Source organism: Oncorhynchus nerka, linkage group LG9a (genome assembly GCF_034236695.1).
Source record: "Oncorhynchus nerka isolate Pitt River linkage group LG9a, Oner_Uvic_2.0, whole genome shotgun sequence".
NCBI lineage: Eukaryota > Metazoa > Chordata > Actinopteri > Salmoniformes > Salmonidae > Oncorhynchus > Oncorhynchus nerka.
In genome coordinates, this window is record NC_088404.1 from 27062895 (window position 1) to 27085515 (window position 22621).

Sequence of the window (22621 nt, forward strand, 5' to 3'; positions counted from 1 at the left end):
CTGCCCTCCCGAAGTAGCATTGAATTAACTTTTTCTCACACGATCTTGTAGATTATTTTCAAGTCATCACAATAGACTGCATAAAATGTATACATACTACGAGTCCTGTCCTAGTCTCCTCTCCTACATAATCAGTAAGGAAAATATTGGACAGATTTTAATCATGTTGCTATGACAATACTCTCACCATAGACCATAATATATCCATGACTCTCAACTACACAGTTCTTTCGCATCAGTAATTCTACACAGTTTTGTCAGTTTGTCATACAGTATAAGGAAAAGCAATTGAATATTATGTAGAATAGCATAAAATAGAATTACATTAAATAACATAGGGCCCACTGCACACCTCAAAATTCCCCCTTGCCCCTGGGTGACCAGGTAATATTTGTTGCTGTCATTAGAATTTGTTTGCTGTCATTAGAACAAAGTGGGGGCAATGACACCGGGGCAGTCAGGCAGGAGCCTAGCCTGCACTTCTGAAGGTCTGCACACCATACACATATGTCCTACATACACATAAAATAATCCTGAACTCCCTGACCATAATCTTTTTATTTTAAGTGTTTACAATAGCAGAAAAAATGTGTTTATGTATTTGATACCATTCCAATTATTCCGCTCCAGCCATTACCACAAGTGTGTCTTTCCCAATTAAGGGGTCACCAACCTCCTGTGCCTTACAAACTGATGAAGTGTTGGAAGAAACTGAAAGGGGAGAAACTTGAGCAAGCTGTAAGATTCCACTACACAGAAAAGCCTGTCAAATACTTGAGTCTCACATTATATACAGTCAGGTGCAAAATGACTGGCAACCTTGATAAAGATTAGCAAAAAAGACTGTATAAAATATATAATACAAATGCTGAGCTATATAGTATGCAAAATATGCTGTAGCATATACCCTACGCATCGCGCCAATAGGGATAAGCCACTTGGTGGGAATTGTAATGTGGCTCATACAGCGAGGATCTCTACACTGCCTCCTCCGAATGGGAAGGCACGTCCCCAAGACTCGACTACTCAGTCCGGTGGCCTTACACCCGCCATCCCACTTCTGACACCAATGTAGCAAACAGCGGGGCAGGGAAGCAAACGCGGGTCGCTTGTTTGAAAGGCATCGTGCAAATAGGGTTAACCAGCTTGGTGGGAATTGTAATGTGGCTCATATAGCGAGGATCGCTACTGTACTAATACATTTGCTCAGAGAAAGAGATTTTGTTTAACAAATAAATTGTGGTCAAAATTATTGGTACACCTGTTTTAAATACTCCAGCACCCTCCCCTTGAGAGGATAATGACACTGAGCCTTTTCTAAAATCTTTTATGAGATTGAAGAACACATTGGGAGGGATCTTAAATCCATTCTTCCATAAAGAATCTTTCCAGATCCTTGTTATCTTTCATCTGCGCTTATGGACTGCTCTCTTAAATTCAAACCACGTTTTCAATGGGGTTGATATCCGGAGACTGAGATGTCCATTGCAAAATGCTGATTTTGTGATCCATCATCAACAAAACACCATATGATGGAATTTCTTGTAGAAAAATGGTGTCGCATCCCTCCAATATTGTTCCAGACACTTGTAGAATCTAAGACACTTTGTGTTGGTGGCTCCTTTATTTTTTAAGCTACCTGTATATTTCAGCATATGTACCATAAGCATAGAAATATATACTCTTCTATTTGTGATAGGAGATGAGGTATCTCTCTCTCCCAGGACTTGGTTCTGTAATGCATTAAGTGTAAATAATGTGCTTTCGGTCCCCCTGAGGTATTAGAAAGATGCAAGATAGGATTTACTTACAGTAGTTAACCGTTCTGGAGGCAGGTCACATCCTGTGAGAACCTGAGTTGAACTCCTCTCTGTCAGTCAAACCGGTAGGACAAGACAATAAAAATACAAAAATGATTCAACATGTTTTTAATCTCCTGTGTTTGATACATGTTGAACCATAACTAAGTAGTTATACTACTATCACAAAGGGGTGTGTGTGCATATGTAGGGTGAGTCTGTTGTTCTTGCTTAACAAAGCCCCATAAGGTCCTTCCATGACTAATGTACAGCCTAACCAGGCCCCTGCATACCAGCCAGCAGCATACCACCCTGCATACCACTGCTGGCCTGCTTCTGAAGCTAAGCAGGGTTGGTCCTGGTCAGTTCCTGGATGGAAGACCAGATGCTGCTGGAAGTGGTGTTGGAGGGCCAGTAAGAGGCATTCTTTCCTCTGGTCTAACCTCCCTTATCTTACCTCATTTGCACACACTGTTTGTTTATTTCATGTGTAACTCTGTTGTTGTATGTGTTGAACTGCTTTGCTTTATCTTGGCCAGGTCACAGTTGTAAATGAGAACTTGTTCTCAACTAGCCTACCTGGTTAAATAAAGGTGAAATTAAAAAATATTTAAAAATCGGGAGAGAGTCACTATGCTAATATATATGTCTTTATTTTCTTCGTCCACTACAAGGATACCAGTACAATGCCTACATTGTCTCATTCCTCTCTCTACATTGGTGTGTCCCTTTACTCAGAGGCCTACCTGGCACACTCCTCCCTGGCTTTGGAGCCCAAGGTCTCCTGGCAGAGTGGCCCAGACTGCTGGAGGAACTTGTCATACTTGTTGGAGTCGTCTCTGGGGTAGATTCTAAGGAAGCCACCACAGTGCTCCTGCTCATGCCTCTCCAGCTCAGCCGTCCATGATTCCTGGCTGTTGAGCAACTGTTTCCTCCTGTGAGATTAATGATACAGTTCAACCAGTCTTTGGTTAGGACAGTATAATGGTTTGGTCCCAGTTGAATACGTGATACAAGGCTGCCCCCTTTTGGTGAAAACACATACCAAAGATCAAATCAATTATATAATGCAGAATTCTAATCTGAGATCCAAAACTTCAACTTGTTCCACAAATCTTGCATTTTCAATCATTTACACCCAAGTCTGAGTCACACTTACACATTAGGATTCAGAATGTTAATCAAAAACATCACTTCAGTCATACTGGTTGAATGAGGCGGTGAACTAACCGTGCCTTGGGGCAGGGCTGGTGCTTCATGCGTTTGTCCTCCTCCAGAATCCTCCTGTGATCGATAGCCACCAGGTTTAGCAAGGTCAGAGCGTTGGTCAGCAGGGCATCTTTCACCTCCCAGTCCAGCTGAGAGTCTGTGGCGAAGCTGGGGGAGTGGTTTACCTGCAGGGGGTGGAGTGTGTAGGGGCAGCATAGAGTAGTGATTTGAACAAGTTTAGAAGAAGCAGGGTTGGCTCAATTCTTAGCTGAGACAATTCATTGATTAGAAATAGAGATTGATCTTGAAAATAGTGCACAGTAATTCTCCTTAGCACCAGCACAATTTATCCTCATGAGGACTGGCAGATGATCGTATGGCATGGCTTAACCATACTCATGACTCTTGTGTCTTCCCTAACAAACCCACAATTGGTGTCAGAAGTGGAATCCATGCATAACACCACCCACCTCCAGGAGCCAGGGCTTGAGCTTGGCATCCAGCAGGATGTCAAAGCCCAGGATCTCAAAGCAGGATCTGGGCCCCAGCTGGCTGCGGAAGCCTGTGAGGCAGTTCTGCTTCAGGGTCAGGTGGGCAGCAATCAGAGCCTTAATGACCACGTCCTCCATGTCGCTCCACCCCATACTGGATTGGATCAGTGTTCTGTCACTCATGGGGACACTACGTCACCGCCAAATCTAAGGGTAGAGTTTGAAAATTAAAGTCCTTTGGGTGCTGCCATAGAGTTACATTAGAAGTGCCCATCCAAAAAGGCTCAAGGCCATGGCCACCTATAAAATGACGTCAAATCACATTATATCTACAGTAACTTTGATTCGACTGATCATGTCAACATCATACTTTCAAAATCTTAGCTAGCAACCTAGCCGTCATCATCATGAATCAAGTTGACAGTCTACTGTCAAATCCTTTTTAATCCTTGTCATATGAAGAGAAATAATGAAGAGAAATTATAGATAAAACATATTGGTGCTCTTCAGCCATTGGACATAAACATTACAAAACAAGTTGTAAATCGCAAATTCAACAATGAGTGTTTGGAAGGTATCAGTGGCTAACTGCAAGCATTGCAAAGCTATCACTAGCCTGCTATTCAGTGGAGTGGGTGTGTGGTCCCAAGTCTGGGTTCAAGGGTCTCTTTTCCAAGCTTAAAATGATAAACATTCAACATTGGCCATGCTGTCAATCCAGCTTGACTTCTGACTCGCTCAGAACAACTGGAAATTCGGTACTGGGAAATCTGACACCAGTGAGTTCAAGACAACTGGAAACTCTGAAAAAAAAAAAAACTTGGAAAAAACATTTTGAATGGTCATCCAACTCGGAATTGCAAGTCTTTCTATAGCCACAAACTGAAGATCATTGACGTCATCATGATTCAACCTTGTTTTTTTCTGAGTTCCCAATTGTCTTGAAAGGACCATAAATGCAGAGCATGCCAAACTATGATGACAAAGTTTGATGACAAACTTTGCTCACGAAGGAAATTTGCCGCCACGCCATAACAAGATTTTAGGTTCATGATATAATGTAAACGTTATACATTACCCTCTCTCCCGCATTGACATGAATAAGTATATTTCATATTCTCAGAACCCAACAAAGGTGAGTCCAAAAATGTATTGCATGCTGCTGCATAAATGATGTAATATGCCAGGGAGATATGTATACTGTAGCTAAGAAAGTAATACTAAGTGTATGTTGTGTAGTACGCTGTTAGTAGCCCATGTGCCTCACCCTAATAATTTAGTCCCCTTTCCCCTCTTAATTTCGCCTACTGTTCTGACTTGGTGGTGCACATGTACCCTATAGCCTGTTTTAGAGTCATTTTTATTTTATTTATTTCATTGAACCTTTATTTAACTAAACAAGTCAGTTAAGAAAAAAAATACTATTTACAATGATGGCCTACCAAAAGGCAAAAGGCCTCCTGCAGGGACGGGGGCTGGGATAAAAAAAAAAGAAGAAGAATAAAATATGAATGTAGGACAAAACACATCACGACAAGAGAGACAACACTACATAAAGAGAGACCTAAGACAAAACATAGCAAGGCAGCAACACATGACAAAACAGCATGACAGCAACACAACATGACAACAACATGGTAGCAGAACAACACGGTGGCAGCACAAAACATGGTACAAACATTATTGGGCATAGACAACAGCACAAGGGGCAAGAAGGTAGAGACAACAGTACATCACGCAAAACAGCCACAAGTGTCCATGATTGAGTCTTTGAATAAAGAGATTGAGATAAAACTATCCAGTTTGAGTGTTTGTTGCAGCCCGTTATAGTCGCTAGCTGCAGCGAACTGAAAAGAGGAGCGACCCAGGGATGTGTGTGCTTTGGGGACCTTTAACAGAATGTGACTGGCAGAACGGGTGTTGTACGTTGGAAATGAGGGCTGCAGTAATAATCTCAGATAGTGGGGAGTGAGGCCAAAGAGGGTTTTATAAATAAGCATCAACCAGTGTGTCTTGCGACGGGTATACAGAGATGACCAGTTTACAGAGGAGAATAGAGTGCAGTGATGTGTCCTATAAGGAGCATTGGTGGAAAATCAGATGGCTGAATGCTAAAGAACATCTAGCCGCCCGAGATCACCCTTACCTGCCGATCTATAAATTATGTCTCCGTAATCTAGCATGGGTAGGATGGTCATAGATGAAACCAAGTCTAGATTTAACTTTAGCCTGCAGCTTTGATATGTGCTGAGCGAAGGACAGGGTACCATCTGCCCACACTCCCAAGTACTTGTATGAGGTGACTCCCTACAGTTGAAGTCGGAAGTTTACATACACTTAGGTTGGAGTCATTAAAACTCATTTTTCAACCACTCCACAAATTTCGTGTTAACAAACTATAGTTTTGGCAAGTCGGTTAGGACATCTACTTTGTGCATGACACAAGTCATTTTTCCAACAATTGTTTACAAACAGATTATTTCACTTATAATTCACTGTATCACAATTCCAGTGTGTCAGAAGATTACATACACTAAGTTGACTGTGCCTTTAACCAGCTAGGACATTTTTAAAAAATGATGGCATGGCTTTAGAAGCTTCTGATAGGCTAATTGACATTCTTTGAGTCAATTGGAGGTGTACCTGTGGATGTATTTCAAGGCCTACATTCAAATTCAGTGCCTCTTTGCTTTACATCATAGGAAAATCAAAAGAAATCCACCAAGACCTCAGGAAAAAAATTGTAGACCTCCACAAGTCTGGTTAATCTTTTGGAGAAATTTACAAACATCAGAAGGTACCACGTTCATCTGTAGAGACAATAGTACGCAAGTATAAACACCATGGGACCGCACAGCCGTCATACTGCTCAGGAAGGAGATGCATTCTGTCTCCTAGAGATTAACTTACTTTGGTGCGAAACGTGCAAATCATTCCCAGAACAACAGCGAAGGACCTGGTGAAGATGCTGGAGAACACAGGTACAAAAGTATCTATATCCACAGTAAAACGAGTCCTATATCGACATAACCACCTGGCTACCCCTACCCCGGTCAAGAGCACTGCACTCCCCACAGCAGCTCGCCCAAGCCTTCCCCATTTCTCCTTCTCCCAAATCCAGTCAGCTGATGTTCTAAAAGAGCTGCAAAATCTGGACCCCTACAAATCAGCCGGGCTAGACAATCTGGACCCTCTCTTTCTAAAATGATCTGCCGAAATTGTTGCAACCCCTATTACTAGCAACCTCTCTTTTGTGTCGTCTGAGATTCCCAAAGATTGGAAAGCAGCTGCTGTCATCCCCTTTTTCAAAGGGGGGGACACTCTTGACCCAAACTGCTACAGACCTATATCTATCCTACCCTGCCTTTCTAAGGTCTTCGAAAGCCAAGTCAACAAACAGATTACCGACCATTTCGAATCCCACCATACCTTCTCCGCTATGCAATCTGGTTTCAGAGCTGGTCATGGGTGCACCTTAGCCACCCTCAAGGTCCTAAACGATATCTTAACCGCCATCGATAAGAAACAATACTGTGCAGCCGTATTCATTGACCTGGCCAAGGCTTTTGACTCTGTCAATCACCACATCCTCATCGGCAGACTCGATAGTCTTGGTTTCTCAAATGATTGCCTTGCCTGGTTCACCAACTACTTCTCTAATAAAGTTCGGTGTGTCAAATCGGAGGGCCTGTTGTCCGGGCATCTGGCAGTCACTATGGGGGTGCCACAGGGTTAAATTCTTGGGCCGACTCTCTTCTCTGTATACATCAATGATGTCGCTCTTGCTGCTGGTTAGTCTCTGATCCACCTCTATGCAGACGACACCATTCTGTATACTTCTGGCCTTTCTTTGGACACTGTGTTAAAAATCCTCCAGACGAGCTTCAATGCCATACAACTCTCCTTCCGTGGCCTCCAACTGCTCTTAAATACAAGTAAAACTAAATGCATGCTCTTCAACCGATCGCTGCCTGCACCTGCCCGCCCGTCCAGCATCACTACTCTGGACGGCTCTGACTTAGAATATGTGGACAACTACAAATACCTAGGTGTCTGGTTAGACTGTAAACTCTCCTTGCAGACACATCAAACATCTCCAATCCAAAGTTAAATCTAGAATTGGCTTCCTATTTCGCAACAAAGCATCCTTCACTCATGCTGCCAAACATACCCATGTAAAACTGACCATCCTACCGATCCTCGACTTTGGCGATGTCATTTACAAAATAGCCTCCAATACCCCACTCAATAAATTGGATGCAGTCAAAGTGCCATCAAAGTGCCATCCGTTTTGTCACCAAAGCCCCATATACTACCCACCACTGCGACCTATACGCTCTCGTTGGCTGGCCCTCACTTCATACTCGGCACCAAACCCACTGTCACGTTCTGACCATAGTTATTTTGTGTTTTCCTTGTTTTAGTGTTGGTCAGGACGTGAGCTGGGTGGGCATTCTATGTTTTGTGTGTCTAGGTTGTTTTTCTGTGTTCGGCCTAGTATGGTTCTCAATCAGAGGCAGGTGTCGTTAGTTGTCTCTGATTGAGAATCATACTTAGGTAGCCTGGGTTTCACTGTGTTTTTGTGGGTGATTGTTTCCGTGTCTGTGTTTGTTCACCACACAGGACTGTTTCGGTTTTCCCATTTATTGTTTTGTATTTTTGTAGTGTTCTCGGTTATCGTCTTTATTAAAGATGTTTAACACTAACCACGCTTCATTTTGGTCCTCCTCTCATTCAGCGGAAGAAAACCGTTACACCCACTGGCTCCAGGTCATCTACAAAACCCTGCTAGGTAACGCCCCCCCTTATCTCAGCTCGCTGGTCACCATAGCAGCACCCACCTGTAGCACGCGCTCCAGCAGGTATATCTCTCTGGTCACCCCCAAAACCAATTCTTCCTTTGGCTGGTTCTCCTTCCAGTTCTCTGATGCCAATGACAGGAACAAACGACAAAAATCTCTGAAACTGGAAACACTTATCTCCCTCACTAGCTTTAAGCACCAGCTGTCAGAGCAGCTCACAGATTACTGCACCTGTACATAGCCCACCTATAATTTAGCCCAAACAACTACCGCTCCCCCTACTGTATTTATTTATTTATTTTTCTCCTTTGCACCCCATTATTTTTATTTCTACTTTGCACATTCTTCCACTGCAAATCTACCATTCCAGTGTTTTACTTGCAATATTGTATTTACTTTGCCACCATGGCCTTTTTTTGCCTTTACCTCCCTTATCTCACCTCATTTGCTCACATCGTATATAGACTTCTTTTTCTACTGTATTATTGACTGTATGTTTGTTTTACTCCATGTGTAACTCTGTGTTGTTGTAGGTGTCGAACTGCTTTGCTTTATCTTGGCCAGGTCGCAATTGTAAATGAGAACTTGTTCTCAACTTGCCTACCTGGTTCAATAAAGGTGAAATATATATTTTTTTAAATGACTGAAAATGTATAAAACACCATTTACTCAGTGGATGAAATATATCCCTGTATCAGTCCTATTTGCTGTATAAACCATGTATTCCATGTTAATGGGCCTAGCTGTTTCTCACTTACTTGTATCCCAACAATCATATGAGGGACTTTACAAACGTAGTTAGAGAAAAATGGTTATGGAGAATGTGAAAAATGCTCCACAAACAGTCTGGTTTTCCCTCTCAGCACAATGAGGGAACGAGACTCTGCTCATCTCCATAGTTATTCTGTAGCCGGAGGATGTTAACCTTTAAAACTCTGTCGTCTTGACCTTCACCATGTTTGACGTAAACTGCCCCAGTCTGAGTGTGACCTTACCCTGATGGAATTACTAGAGGGAATAATGGCCTTCACACTCAAACAATTACACACCAAAAATCGAACAGGCTCATATAAGGCACTTAAATATAATTCAGGCCGAGAATGGAAGAGCTCACATATCATTCTCATGTTATTCTCGTCCCGAGTCATGGTTAATAGTAGCATATTACATACTATTCTGTACAATGTAACATAGTAATCTGACATCCTATCAGATTGTGCCTCAGTTTTGGATATGGGTCTTTGTAGTTATGTCCCAAATATGCACACAATACAATTCATACATAACAGATGAGTAATAAAAAAAAGGGGGTTTAGTGTTTCCATGCTGGGGTCTCTGCAGAGACTCCTACTGACCACAACACAAGCATGTCTGCAGCTTCCACCCCATTTGTCACATCCACTCCCGCTCCCCCTTACCAGCGCTTGACATCACCGGTCTACTAACCACCGGTCTTGGCGACCCATCTTTACTCACACCTGGCAACCATCATTACGCACACCTGCGTCTCATCTTCAGTCACACCTGGACTTCATTACTCCCTTGATTACTTACCATTTATATAGCAATCTTTTGTTATTAGTCATCAGGTAGTATTGTTTGTTTCTATCTCAGGCTATGCTATTGTTTTGTATCGCTCCATGTTCGTTATTAAACTCACTGCACCTGCTTCGTGACTCCCTGTGTCTACGTTACACTATTAGACTCCACACCGGTGGAGGATGCTGAGGGGAGGACGGCTCCTAATAATGGCTGGAATAGAGCGACTGGAATGGCATCAAACACGTGGAAATTCCGCTCCAACCATTACCATGAGCCCGTCCTCCCCAATTAAGATACCACCAACCTCTTGTGCTCCACACATCATTATTACCATATAATTGAATGTATCTCTGATTACATTGTGTTTATTGTCTGTGATCAGTCATTTTTATTACAGTAAGCATTATATTCAAAGACCTCGTCTCGCCGTGGTGACAAACAATGCTAAACGTTGGCCCATTCTTTTGTCACTTTGTGATTGGTCTTTTAGACACAGAGCATTGATCATCTGAAGCATTAACCAGTATTCAATGATGGCAGCACAATGGTATATGATACCCAGAACCATATTTAGAGCTACTGTATCTGATGCCTGTTTATCACTGTCGTATCATTTGAGACGGGCAGCTTTATGGTATGTCTAAAAGGGACAGTGACTGGACGGTTGACAAATCTGTTGGGATGTAAGCGTGAAACCTGAGGGTTGCTGCTGATATCACTGTCTCAGGTGCTATATACTGCCAATGTGCCCTTGAACAAGAAATGTAGCCCATCAACTGCTCGAGGGGAGCATCTCTGTCTGCTTCCATTCTTGTGTATGTGTAGACTGTGTCCCAGGGTGCTGGGTATTGTATTGTGACAAAACAAATGCACATTGCCATTCAATGAATGATAAATGTCCAAAGGTGCATCATGTTTTGCTTTCTGTTACAGTGTTTGTGTAACAGAGGTAGTTTCTCTGATTCACTTTTATGCCTGAGACCTTAAGACGTGATAGCTGCCATCTCTTACACCTAGGCTTAAGATCAGTGGGTTAATAGTCTTGAGCTATGTAGATTTCCTAGATTTGATAAATGGTTGGTTAGAATAGTCAGAGGATTGATCTAAGCCTACCAATTACCTAAATGTCAGGCCTTGGGTTTCTCTCCCTTTTATTTTCTGTTGGGTTTCTACCTGGGATTTTCATTGCATTATTGCCCAAAGCAAACTTGTGTGTTTGTGACAGTGCCTTTCTGTAGGCTGCTCTTTGATAAATATGTTATGTGACTATGAGTGACATAAATTCCAAAAAGTACCTTTTACTTTTGGACGAAATCTGTTCCTGCATCAGTTCTATTAGCCATATAGGCAATAGGCACTGAAGCAGTGTCATTCCATAATAAACATATACAAGAGGGCCATAGGCTTCAGAATTGTTTTTATACCTTGAAGGGTAGAACTTTTTTGGGTTCCCTGTAGAATCCTTTTCACAGAGGGTTCTACATGGAACCCAAATGGAACCCACCTGGGTGCTCCTGTGGGGATGGCCAAAGAGCCTGTTTGAAACACTTTTTTTCTAAGAGTGTACTACTGTGTTGTGTGTACATTCATAAGCTTTAATGAATGAGCTTTTAGAGGTAAAAGAGTGGACATGTCACATGATCAGTATAAAAGAGATGCAGTAGTGCCGAGGGGGCATGAACTATAATCCAAGACTTAGTGATACACACACACATCCCCCACGCACCAGAGTGTTTTTTTGTTGTCTAAGTTCAAGAGTGGTGCTATGGGTTTCATTCTATGATGGGATGCCCCTTTATTACACATTTCCCATGAAAAATGATGGTCCACTTATCTGTGTGTGAGGAAGAAAAGACCCGTGAACAAAGCAGTGCTCTCCTGTTTGATTCTATATGGAGAAATGCCCCAAGGTGCCAAAGGAAATGAGGTCACTCTAATTATCCACAGCATCTGATTGCAGTGCGGCCACATTTAACTTCAGACTTCCTCTTCATAAGAAAAGATAAAGCCGGCCTCGTATTTCCACTAGCCACTGGCTTCTGTACTGTTTGATGCTTGTCAGTTATGCAGTGCCCGACCAGAGCGGTAACATAAGTTACCGATACGCAAGAATGTAATTGTCTTGGAACATGTGTTGCAAACATACAGGATAGGTAGCCAAACTATATATATGGCTATAAAGCAATACTGTTATGGATCATCATCTTTCTTTGTAACATAGACACCGACAGGGAGATGAAAGGGGTGAGGGGTTTAGGCCTTCTGTTAGTATGGGTGGAATCAACCAGTTTTACAAAGCAACCCAATAAAATAAAATACATTCTAATGATGAGAGATGTGTACTCTTTTAGGTTATAATTGGTTGGATGAATAAGTTTACAAATCAGTGAATGCATGTGATATAGGCTACATTTCACATTGACAGGGCTGTAGAAGAGTGGGTCAAGAGTTTCAAGTTCCTTGGTGTCCACATCACCAACAAACTACCATGGTCCATTCACACCAGGACAGCATGAAGAGGGCATGACAACACCTTTTCCCCTTCAGGAGACTGAAAAGATTTGGCATGGGTCCTCAGATCCTCCAAAAGATATACAGCTGCACCATCGAGAGCATCCTGACCAGTAACATCACTGCCTGGTATGGTACCTGCTTGGTATCCGACTGTAAGGAGCTACAGAGGGTAGTGTGTGCGGCCCTGTTTCCAAGCTTCCTGCCATCCAGGACCAAAATATTAGGTGGTGTCAGAGGAAGGCCCAAAAAATGTTAAAAGACTCCAGTCACCCAAGTCATAGACTGTTCTCTCTGCTATCGCACGGCAAGCGGTACCGGAGCTCCAGGTCTAGGTCCAAGAGGCTCCTTAACAGCTTCTACTCCCAAGCCATAAGACTCCCCCCACTTTGTTTTTACACTGCTGATACTCGCTGTTTATTATCTATGCATAGTCACTTTACCCCTACCTACATATACAAATTACCTCGACTAACATGTACCCCCACATATTTACTCGGTACCGATGACCCCTGTATATAGCCTCGTTATTGTTACTATATTGTGTTACTTTTTATTTTCATTTTTACTTTAGTTTATTTGTAAGTCTTTTCTTAACTCTATTTCTTGAACTGCATTGTTGGTTTAGGGCTCGTAAGTAAGCATTTCACAGTAAGATCTACAGTTGTTATATTTCGGTGCATGTGACTAATAAAATTGGATTTGATTTGACCTGCTGCCTAGATTAGAGTTGTCTTTCAGCGACTTCACTGCCATCTAGTGGATAATTGTTTAAGTGTTTTAGTACTGACGGGACACCACCAGCTGACAGCAGAGATGGGAGTCTGACCAAGACCAGACCTGACCTGACCAGACCAAGACACAGCCTCTTGACACAGAGAGACCTACAAGACCCTGTTTATCAAGACAAGACCCAGACTTAGACCTAGAGACCAGCCTGATATCAAGACTAACACTCTTGACCAGCATGGCCATTTATAGTAGAAACATGGTCAAGATTAGTGAAAAGGGGTGACATCCTCAGTTCCAAATGCTCACCAGGCTGTTGTTCATCTTATTAACAAAGAGGTGTAATAGCTTTGCACTCAAAAAGATCAGGGATAGCGTTTCAGCTTTACCGCCTTCTTCAGTATGTAGGTACAATTTTCTTTGAATTCAAAAAGGCATTTGTAAAGAACCACACAGCAGCAGGTGCTTCTAATCAGGGTTGCCACTCTTCTGCCAATCAGGCATGTGGTTTTTCTGGAGTACCTGTATACAAATTAGTCACAAAGAAATACAGAATTATAGGGTGTGCAAGGGGCAACTCACAAATCAATCATATTACTACCACAAAGGGACATTGTTTCACAACACCATGTGATGGTGCAACTAGCAGTTCAACCTCCTAAAAGTCTGAGTTACTCTCTCAGACAGTGATTTGTTCTCATGGTAACCCCAACACACCTTGTTAGTGTACTTGAATAATGACATGGGATTATGGGTATAGTTTAAACAAAATAGTTTAAAGCTGCAGTTAAATGTTTTGTGGCCAACCCTGGTTTTAGAGGGCTGTGGTTGTGACAACTTTTGTTCCTGCTCAGCACTACTAACACAACTGATCTAAATAATACACTAACCATGGTCAATTACTCATTTATTCAGATGTTCTAAAGCTGGATTGGAACACGACTGCACATACTGTGGATCCTCTGGACCTGGTTTATCCACCTCTGCTGTATAGCAAGGAGTTACTGGTCCTGGAGTGAGGGAGCAAAGGGGGTAGAGTAGAAAGAAAGACAGAAGAAATGGATATAGACAGAGCATCGATAAAGGGTGTAGAGAGATTGTGAGGGAGGGTCGAGAATGAGGAATCTTATCCCTCAGTGGGAAGACTATGTAACCCCTAAAGGAGCCCTAAAGGAAATTGAATAGAAACATTTTGGGCTGTCTGTGCATTTCTTTCCACCCTGTGGGACCCTGTGCACATTACACAGACGTCACACACACACACACACACTCTAGTCAGTCCCACGTGGAGATCATGTTCTCTTGGGAGCATAATAAGTACCACAGTGCTAGCAAGGCACTAATTTAAACTCTCCATTAACCTCACACATACACACATATTGAGGGTGCAATCACTTACTGCTAAAAGAAAGCACAGCTTAACTGGAACCTTAGTGATAGGGTTGTTCACATGGCAAGCCTGTGTATAACTAAACAAGTCTCTTGCCCTGTCTTCACCCCCTAAGAAACTGGTACAACTCCTATTCACAGATTTAACTCACGGTGTTAATCTCACTAAAAATCACAGACCATCTTTATACTTTATAACAAGTTTGTTTACTCAAACGCAAGTAGACACTGGTATGGTGTTGTAGATAATGAATTTGAGGTCTAAAAGCAGTGAATTGTCCCTTCAGATTATAAATCTAATGAGGGCACAGAAATGTGTGACAACAGAGAAAAAGGAAATAAGACTTTGTGCTGAAATGTAAGCCCCTTGTGTTGAGCCCTACCAAGTCTTTGTTTTTGTCTGTGCTCTCTAATCCTGTGTGGTTGCTTAGGAAAATCTTTCCATGTGAGTGGATCGAAAAAATTCTGCCACTTGTTTGCATGTAAGGCCCCATCTGAAATGGAAATGCCATGTAAAGCAAGGAGGAGGATTATGACCATATCTCCCATTGCCTTTTTTATATATCTAAGCATTGCACCTGTGTGACTATATCTATGGTGAAGCCATAGATATATAAACAATAGAATGAAGCCACCTATTTACACAATATTTAATGGATCTGGAATATGCCATAGCTGCATGTGTGAAGACCTGAAAGAGGCACAGTATTCTGAGCAAAGATGAGATAATCAAACATTCCAAATAGACAGCCGTGACCCATTATGACTGTGGTGGTCCACACACCACAAAGAGTTGCTTAGATTAGAACGTCCTTTGTCCATTCTACTCATTCTACTTCTATGATTGAGGTTCACTCTCTCTGTATTCTATGACCCATTAGGCATCTGTCAGGATACAGTCATTTGAATGTCTAATCCCTCTGGATGTGGTTGGAGTGAAGAACTACCCAAGGGTTATGTCCCTTATGTCAGGGTCATGTCAGTAGGCAAGGTGTAGAAACAGTGAAACAGGAAGTTAGGCTACTACCTGAACATGTCCAATAAGAAAGCTTATTTTTGCTTTCAACCAATGGCCCTGAATAGCATCTCTGTCTGACATTATATAGGGCTGCTGTGTATAACTCTTATTACGGCAGTAGCTTTCAATGCAAATCCACTCCTGCTCATAAACTATGTCAGTTACTATGACAGCATAAATTAAATATGAATTAAAATCTCCACAAACACTTGCACGCAAAACATCTACTACGTATGAACACAAACGCACACATTGAATGGAGATTTTAAATTTGGCCCAACATATGACTGTGAAACATAGGCTACCGTCTTCAGATATATTAATATTCAGATATATTAACACTGTTTTTCAGGGAGTCTTGGGATCCATAAAAACATTACAACGTGTCATCATCTAAATGACTGAGCATCTTGACTGGGCACAATGCCCCGCAGCAGCCAAAAAACAAACAAACATCAGTCATGCAAATTAAGGCATTCATTAGTTAATTTAATACCTAATCTCCATTAGTCTCCGTTAAACCTCGATAATCCATTTTAGATTACGCTGGCTAGCCTGTCTGGATCCTCTCCATAGGCCCTACACAGTCAACCCCATGCATTTGACATTATAAAGCATATAATCACATATCAACACATTATCAACTATATTGTGAATTATTAGCATTTTCTAAATTAGAATTGAACATTGATGATGTTAAATCAATGACTATTAAAGTGCAATTGAACAGGGAAATGGACCCTCATCCAGATACTGTATCTACACTCTTTGTAGGGTATATAGTCAAATCTTTGGGCCAGCTGCCACTGTGCCGACAGAAAATACAATTTTGAAGGGCTGCGCGCTATCACGCATGCGCAGACATCGGGTACGTGAACAACGGGAAACAGTCCATTGATCAACAGCTCAAACAGGCAAAAAAATGCTGCTTAACCGTTGATCTTTTTAAAATTGTGAAATTATCATCTGAGTACTTTTAAATCGTTATAGAAGATAAATAGAAACCACAACGAAAAGCTTTTTTTAAGGAAAGTAATTTTAGAAGTGAGGCTGAGAAACAATTTATTTGGCTAGACTGGGTGCGAGGCAAGGGCGTGTTTGAATCTCAGAGGGAGACACCCTCCTTGTTTTAGCTTGTGCATGTTATTGCATTGTGTATATTTGGTATTTTTAACTGTTACGTTTTGGGAATCGGCTTGAAGATGGGGTGTACTCTGAGCACGGATGATAAACAGGCGCAGGAGCGCAGTAAAATGATCGACAGAAATTTACGGGACGACGGGGAAAAAGCAGCACGGGAGGTTAAGCTGCTTCTGCTCGGTGAGACCAAGACTGAGTGTTGAACGAATGGTTGAATGAAAAATTAGCTAGTTCGCTAACCTTGGTTAACTAGCTAGCTATATACCCAGCTAATGTTAACTAGTTTTATACAGGTGGTGTACAAGAGTTTGATAGTGCCAATATTGGCAACTTTTTATGAATGGAATAAAAATGAACACATTCAAATTTCTAGCTAACGTTAGCTATTTAGCTAGTCCTGTTGAGTTAGTCCTACTGGCAATGAACTAACTAAGCTTGCTAGTTAACTATCCCTAGCCTTATTGGCTAGCTAATCCCTATCCGATTAAACTCAACGATGTACAATGGAGTTGAGCGGGGATTAGTGTGAGTGGACTAGAGCTCTGACGTCACATAAAATTGTTTTATCATATACTATTGTACTGATTTCAGCACCTAAAGAACATCCCGCAAGTACACACAACAATGTCGTGTTTAATTGCGGAAAATTCTTTGGGCGATGAAATCAGTAGTTTTTAATAAAACATACATTTTATGTGACGTAGAGCTCCAGTCCGCCTACACGAGTTGCTGCTCAACTCCATTGTAAATGGTGGAATTTAGTTTAAACGCCTAGCTAAATCCGTCTAGGTATCTCAGTGACTCAGGTGTCACGGCTAACTAACGTTAATGTTAGTCTCAATGATCAGATTAACTAGGTGGTTTACATTACCTAGCTAGTAAACCAAAGTATCCTGTCTTGATTTGCACTGCCTTAGCAAAGCTGTTTGAGCTACTACAGCCAGGTTTTTCTGATTGACACTGATTTATTGAACAAAGGGCTCTCAAATTTTCAGCTGTGTGTGCACTCAGATAGCTTGAAAAATAATGATTCATAGCTACACTATATATACAAAAGTATGTGGACACCCCTTCAAATGAGTGGATTTGGCTATTTCAGCCACACCTGTAGCTGACAGGTGTATACAATCGAGCACACAGCCATGCATTCTCCATAGACAAACATTGGGGGTGGATGGTCTTACTGAAGAGCTCAATGACTTTCAATGTTGCACCGTTATAGGATACCACCTTTACAACAAGTCAGTTTGTCAAATGTCTGCCCTGCTAGAGCTGCCCCTGTCAATTGTACGTGCTGTTATTGTGAAGTGGAAATGTCTAGGAGCAGCAGCTGCTCTGCCGCAAAGTGGTAGGCCACACAAGCTCACAGAACGGGACCACCAACTGCTGAAGCACTTAGCGTGTAAAAATCGTCTTTCCTTGGTTGCAACACTCACTAGAGAGTTCCAAATTGTCACCACGAGCTGATCGTTGGAAGCTTCATGAAATGGGTTTCCATGGCCGAGCAGTGCTCACAAACCTAAGATCACCATACGCAATGCCAAGCATTGACTGGAGTGGTGTAAAGCTTGCCGCCAGCTTGCCACCATTGGACTCTGGAGCAGTGGAAACGTGTTCTCTGGCGTGATGAATCATTCTTCACCACCCGGCAGTCCGACGGACGAATCTGGGTTAGCCCAAAGTTTTGAAATGAGATGTTAGACGAGCAGGTGTCCACATACTTTTGGTCATGTAGTGTATCTGGCAAGCTAATCTGGCTACAAAACTGCAATGAATTCATCCTATGGTTAAGTAGTCATATAGCTAGCTAGCTTCCCACAGCATAATAATGTGTCTGTTTGTTAGTCAACTACCCACGTTATTTGTGTGATGGTCAGGCGTTATCATTTATTATGTTTCTCAGTTTGCTTCTCGAATAGATGTATGTTTTGTGTGTACAATTAAAATATTAAATGTTTTATTTATTTTAAAGATAGGCAGTAGGGTTGCACATTTTGGGGAATATTCAGTGGTGGAAACATTCTGTGGGAATTAATGGGAATATATGCAAATTAATATTAATACAATTTAAATGTACATGCTTTTTGCATTGCATATATTTACCATACCATATGGAGACAGAAACATAAATATTTTACCTTATAAGTAGACATACTTGCAAATGATTAAATCCTTCCAATAGAAATAAAAAAGAAACAATTTAGTTACGAATATTGAATGATCCATCGCATCTCCCAAAAATGTTTTCAACATACATCTGTAAAATGATAGTATAGAAACTAAAGCTTTGGTTGTCTTCCTCTCAGGCTTCCATGTTTTCCTCCTCAATGTCCACTTCTTGAACATCAGATTCTGAGGCCTCATCTTCACTGTCACTTTTCAACCTTGTTGAGGATGGCTCTTGTCAGGCTCAAAAAGCCTCTCATTTGCCCGGGTGGCCCCCAATTTTTCAACCATTGTATTGGTCAGCCTGTTGCGTGCTTTGGTGTGTGTGTTCCCAAACAAGGACCAGTTGTGCTCTGAGGCAGCTGCTGTTGGTGGGATTTGGAGGATGATGGAGGCAACAGGGGAAAGAACCTCAGATCCACAAGTCCCTTCCACCAGGTGGCTGATGAGATATGTTGGCACAACTGCCATATTGCATCTCCATCCCAAAGCCCTTGCTTGGAAGTGTATTTCACCAGACTGCCAAGAACCTTGCCCTCATCCAGGCCAAGGTGGCGAGACACGGTAGTGATGACACCATAGGCCTTGTTGATCTCTGCTCCAGACAGGAAGCTCTTGCCAGCATAGTTGGTGTCCAACATGTATGCTGTGGTGTGTATGGGCTTCAGGCAGAAGTCTTCACACTTTTTGATGTATTCCAGAACTGCAGTTTCCTCTGCTTGGAGCAACAGTGAAGTGGGCAGGGTAGTACGGATTTCTTCCCTTATATCTGCAAGCAGAGTCTGAACATCAGACAGGATGGCATTGTCTCCCTCAATCCGTACAATGGCTACTGCTATAGGTTTCAGGCTGCTTACCACTCTCCCAAAATACATCATCCAGGAGGATCCTCTTGATTGGGCTGTCCATATCGGCAGACTGTGATATGGCCAGTTCTTGGAGAGACTCTTTCCCCTCCAGGAGACTGTCAAACATGATGACAACGCCGCCCCAAATGGTGTTGCTGGGCAGCTTCAATGTGGTGCTCTTATTCTTCTCACCTTGCTTGGTGAGGTAGATTGCTGCTATAACTTGATGACCCTTCACATACCTAACCATTTCCCGGGCTCTCTTGTAGAGTGTATCCATTGTTTTCAGTGCCATGATGTCCCTGAGGAGCAGATTCAATGCATGAGCAGCACAGCCAATGGGTGTGATGTGAGGGTAGGATTCCTCTTAAGACCAAGCAGCCTTCATGTTCACAGCACTGTCTGTCACCAGTGCAGATACCTTCTGTGGTCCAAGGTCATTGATGACTGCCTTCAGCTCATCTTCAATGTAAAGACCTGTGTGTCTGTTGTCCCGTGTCTGTGCTCTTGTAGAATACTGGTTGAGGGGTGGAGATGTCGATAATTATTCCTTGCCCACGAACATTCGACCACCCATCAGAGATGATTGCAATACATTGATTGTCTGCTTTATCTGATTTCCTTGACCTTCACTTGTAGTCTGTTGAACTCTGCATCCAGCAAATGAGTGGATAAAGCATGTCTGGTTGGAGGGGTGTATGCTGGGCGAAGAACATTCAGAAATCTCCTCCAATACACATTGCCTGTGAGCATCAGAGGTGAGCCAGTTGCATACACAGCTCGAGCAAGACATTCATCCGCATTTCTCTGACTACGTTCCTCCATTGAGTCAAACTTCTAATTCCGGGAGGACCATGAACTGTTGCTATCGATAAGGTGTCTGATTCATAATTTTCACCTTGATAGAAGTAGAGGGACTTTTGTCAGAGGTTGCTTGTTGTGAGCGCTGAGGGCACTTGATGTACTTGGCCAGATGATTTTGCATCTTTGTTGCATGATTTGGCACAGTATTTGCAAATGTACACAGATTGTCCTTCTACATTAGCTGCAGTGAAATGTCTCCACACATCAGATAGTGCCCATGGCATTTTCCTGTAAAAAAAAAACAAATACAATTCCATGTACAGATAAATAGTTGAGCAGTTACATTAAACAACTCATTTGTAAGAAATGTTTTAAAATTAAACATGTATGGAAGCAGTTCAATTAACACTCAGTTAACAGGCTCAAGCAAGCTAAAAGCCCACATGGTAGCAAAAACTAACAAGTTAGAAATTATTTACACTTTGCTGTAGGCTACTATTTACTAGTTAACAAAAAATAATGTATGTCATATAAAATATATTCACCCCACCAAGTATTGTAATCAAAACTTACCCGAAAGCATGTAGTCCTTGGCTCAGAGTTTAGTAGTGTGTGCTCAATAGCATCTCATTAGTGTGCAAGCGCTTGAGAATCAGCTGTACATGTGATGTAAGAGTGCACTGTGCATGCAGAGGGTTGCAATTCCATTGAATTGGGGATAGTTTAACCAAAATATGCCACAAGACCTAGAATTGCCTTGTGTACCCCACAAAAAAGGTTCACTGTCATAAGCTAACTTTTTAAAATGAATTTAAGCAAAATTCCTGGGTTAAACTTCCCATGGAAAAATTCCGGAAATTCACCTGAGAGTTTCCGACCCTTTGCAACCCTAATAGCCAGCTTCAGTTCGCCTCACATTCCAGGTCAGGCTTCATCCGTACCACAACGGTGCATATTGCTTGGGGCTTGTAACTGAAAGAAAGGGTATCTTTCAAATTCGGCAGGCTATGGTGTGATATAGGCATTTAGAAGTACTCAGGTTATCGTTAATGCAGTCTTTGGTGTGCTTATCAATGCACAAGCGCTTTTTCCCCCACTCCTATCACTCCTATCTGTGGAACAGCTTGTTGTGGCCATAGACGTAATCCATAAAAGGGTTGTGGAACCTGTAACACTGGCACTTTTACTGTTAGACTCATGGGTACGCTAGCAATAGCTGCCAGTCTTGATTTGAATGGGAACTGCCATCCATTATGTCTATATTTGGTTGCCACTGTTGGTTTGGCTTTCTCAGATTTCTAAATACAATCGTGTGAAAACGTAGTAATGACAGAATTTGCTTCCATACTAAATGTGTAATGTGATAGGTATTTTAACAGTAATATTTTTTTCACATTTGATTAATAACATATTTAATCTGTTGTCTTTCTCAAATGAATGGGGAGATAACACAATCTTTGTGACTGGGAGGGTATCAGATTTCATTGGTCCTCAACTTGTGTCTCAGGCACTTCATTCAGGATAAGTGGAGTTAGCCCTGTATTAGCCTGCCTCGGAACAGGTTAGTTCTGAAGGATTCATTGCTATAGAAATGTACCTGGATAAAAGGTGAGCCACTTTCGTGGTACAGGTTATCCCATTTTGAACTCAGTTGACCAAAGTTACTTTGCCAACACCTCAAAACTGATTTGTAGTATAGGGCTCAGGAGTGCTGTCTGTGTGGTGTGTTTACATGCAAAGACTCCGCCTCCACACCCTGGCTTCCCAGAGAATGTCCATTGACAACTCCAATAGTCTAGTGTTAAAGTTTTATTAGTTATAAACTCAGCAAAAAAAATAATTGTCCCTTTTTTCCAGACCCTGTCTTTCAATGATAATTTGTAAAAATCCAAATAACTTCATTGTAAATGGTTTAAACTCTATTTTCTATGCTTGTTCAAAGAACCATAAACAATTAATGCACCTGTGGAACTGTTGTTAAGACACTAATGGCTTACAGACAATTAAGGTAGGCAATTAAGGTTATGGTTATGAAAACTTAGGACACTAAAGAGGCCTCTCTACTGACTGCTGAAAAACACCAAAAGAAAGATGGTCAGGGTCCCTGCTCATCTGTGTGAACGTAACTTAGGCTTGCTGCAAGGAGGCATGAGGACCGCAGATGTGGCCAGGG

General features: G+C 42.0%; 1 protein-coding gene across 1 annotated transcript in view; it reads left to right on the forward strand.

Moving 5' to 3' along the window:
• The first annotated feature begins 16354 nt into the window (after positions 1-16354).
• LOC115134127 (guanine nucleotide-binding protein G(i) subunit alpha-1) overlaps positions 16355-22621 on the forward strand; it is a 70851-nt gene continuing 64584 nt past the window's right edge. The window contains exon 1 of the mRNA XM_029667793.1: positions 16355-16810. Coding sequence (XP_029523653.1) covers positions 16693-16810 — 118 coding nt within the window. The 5' untranslated portion in view covers positions 16355-16692. The remainder of the gene's footprint in view (positions 16811-22621) is intronic.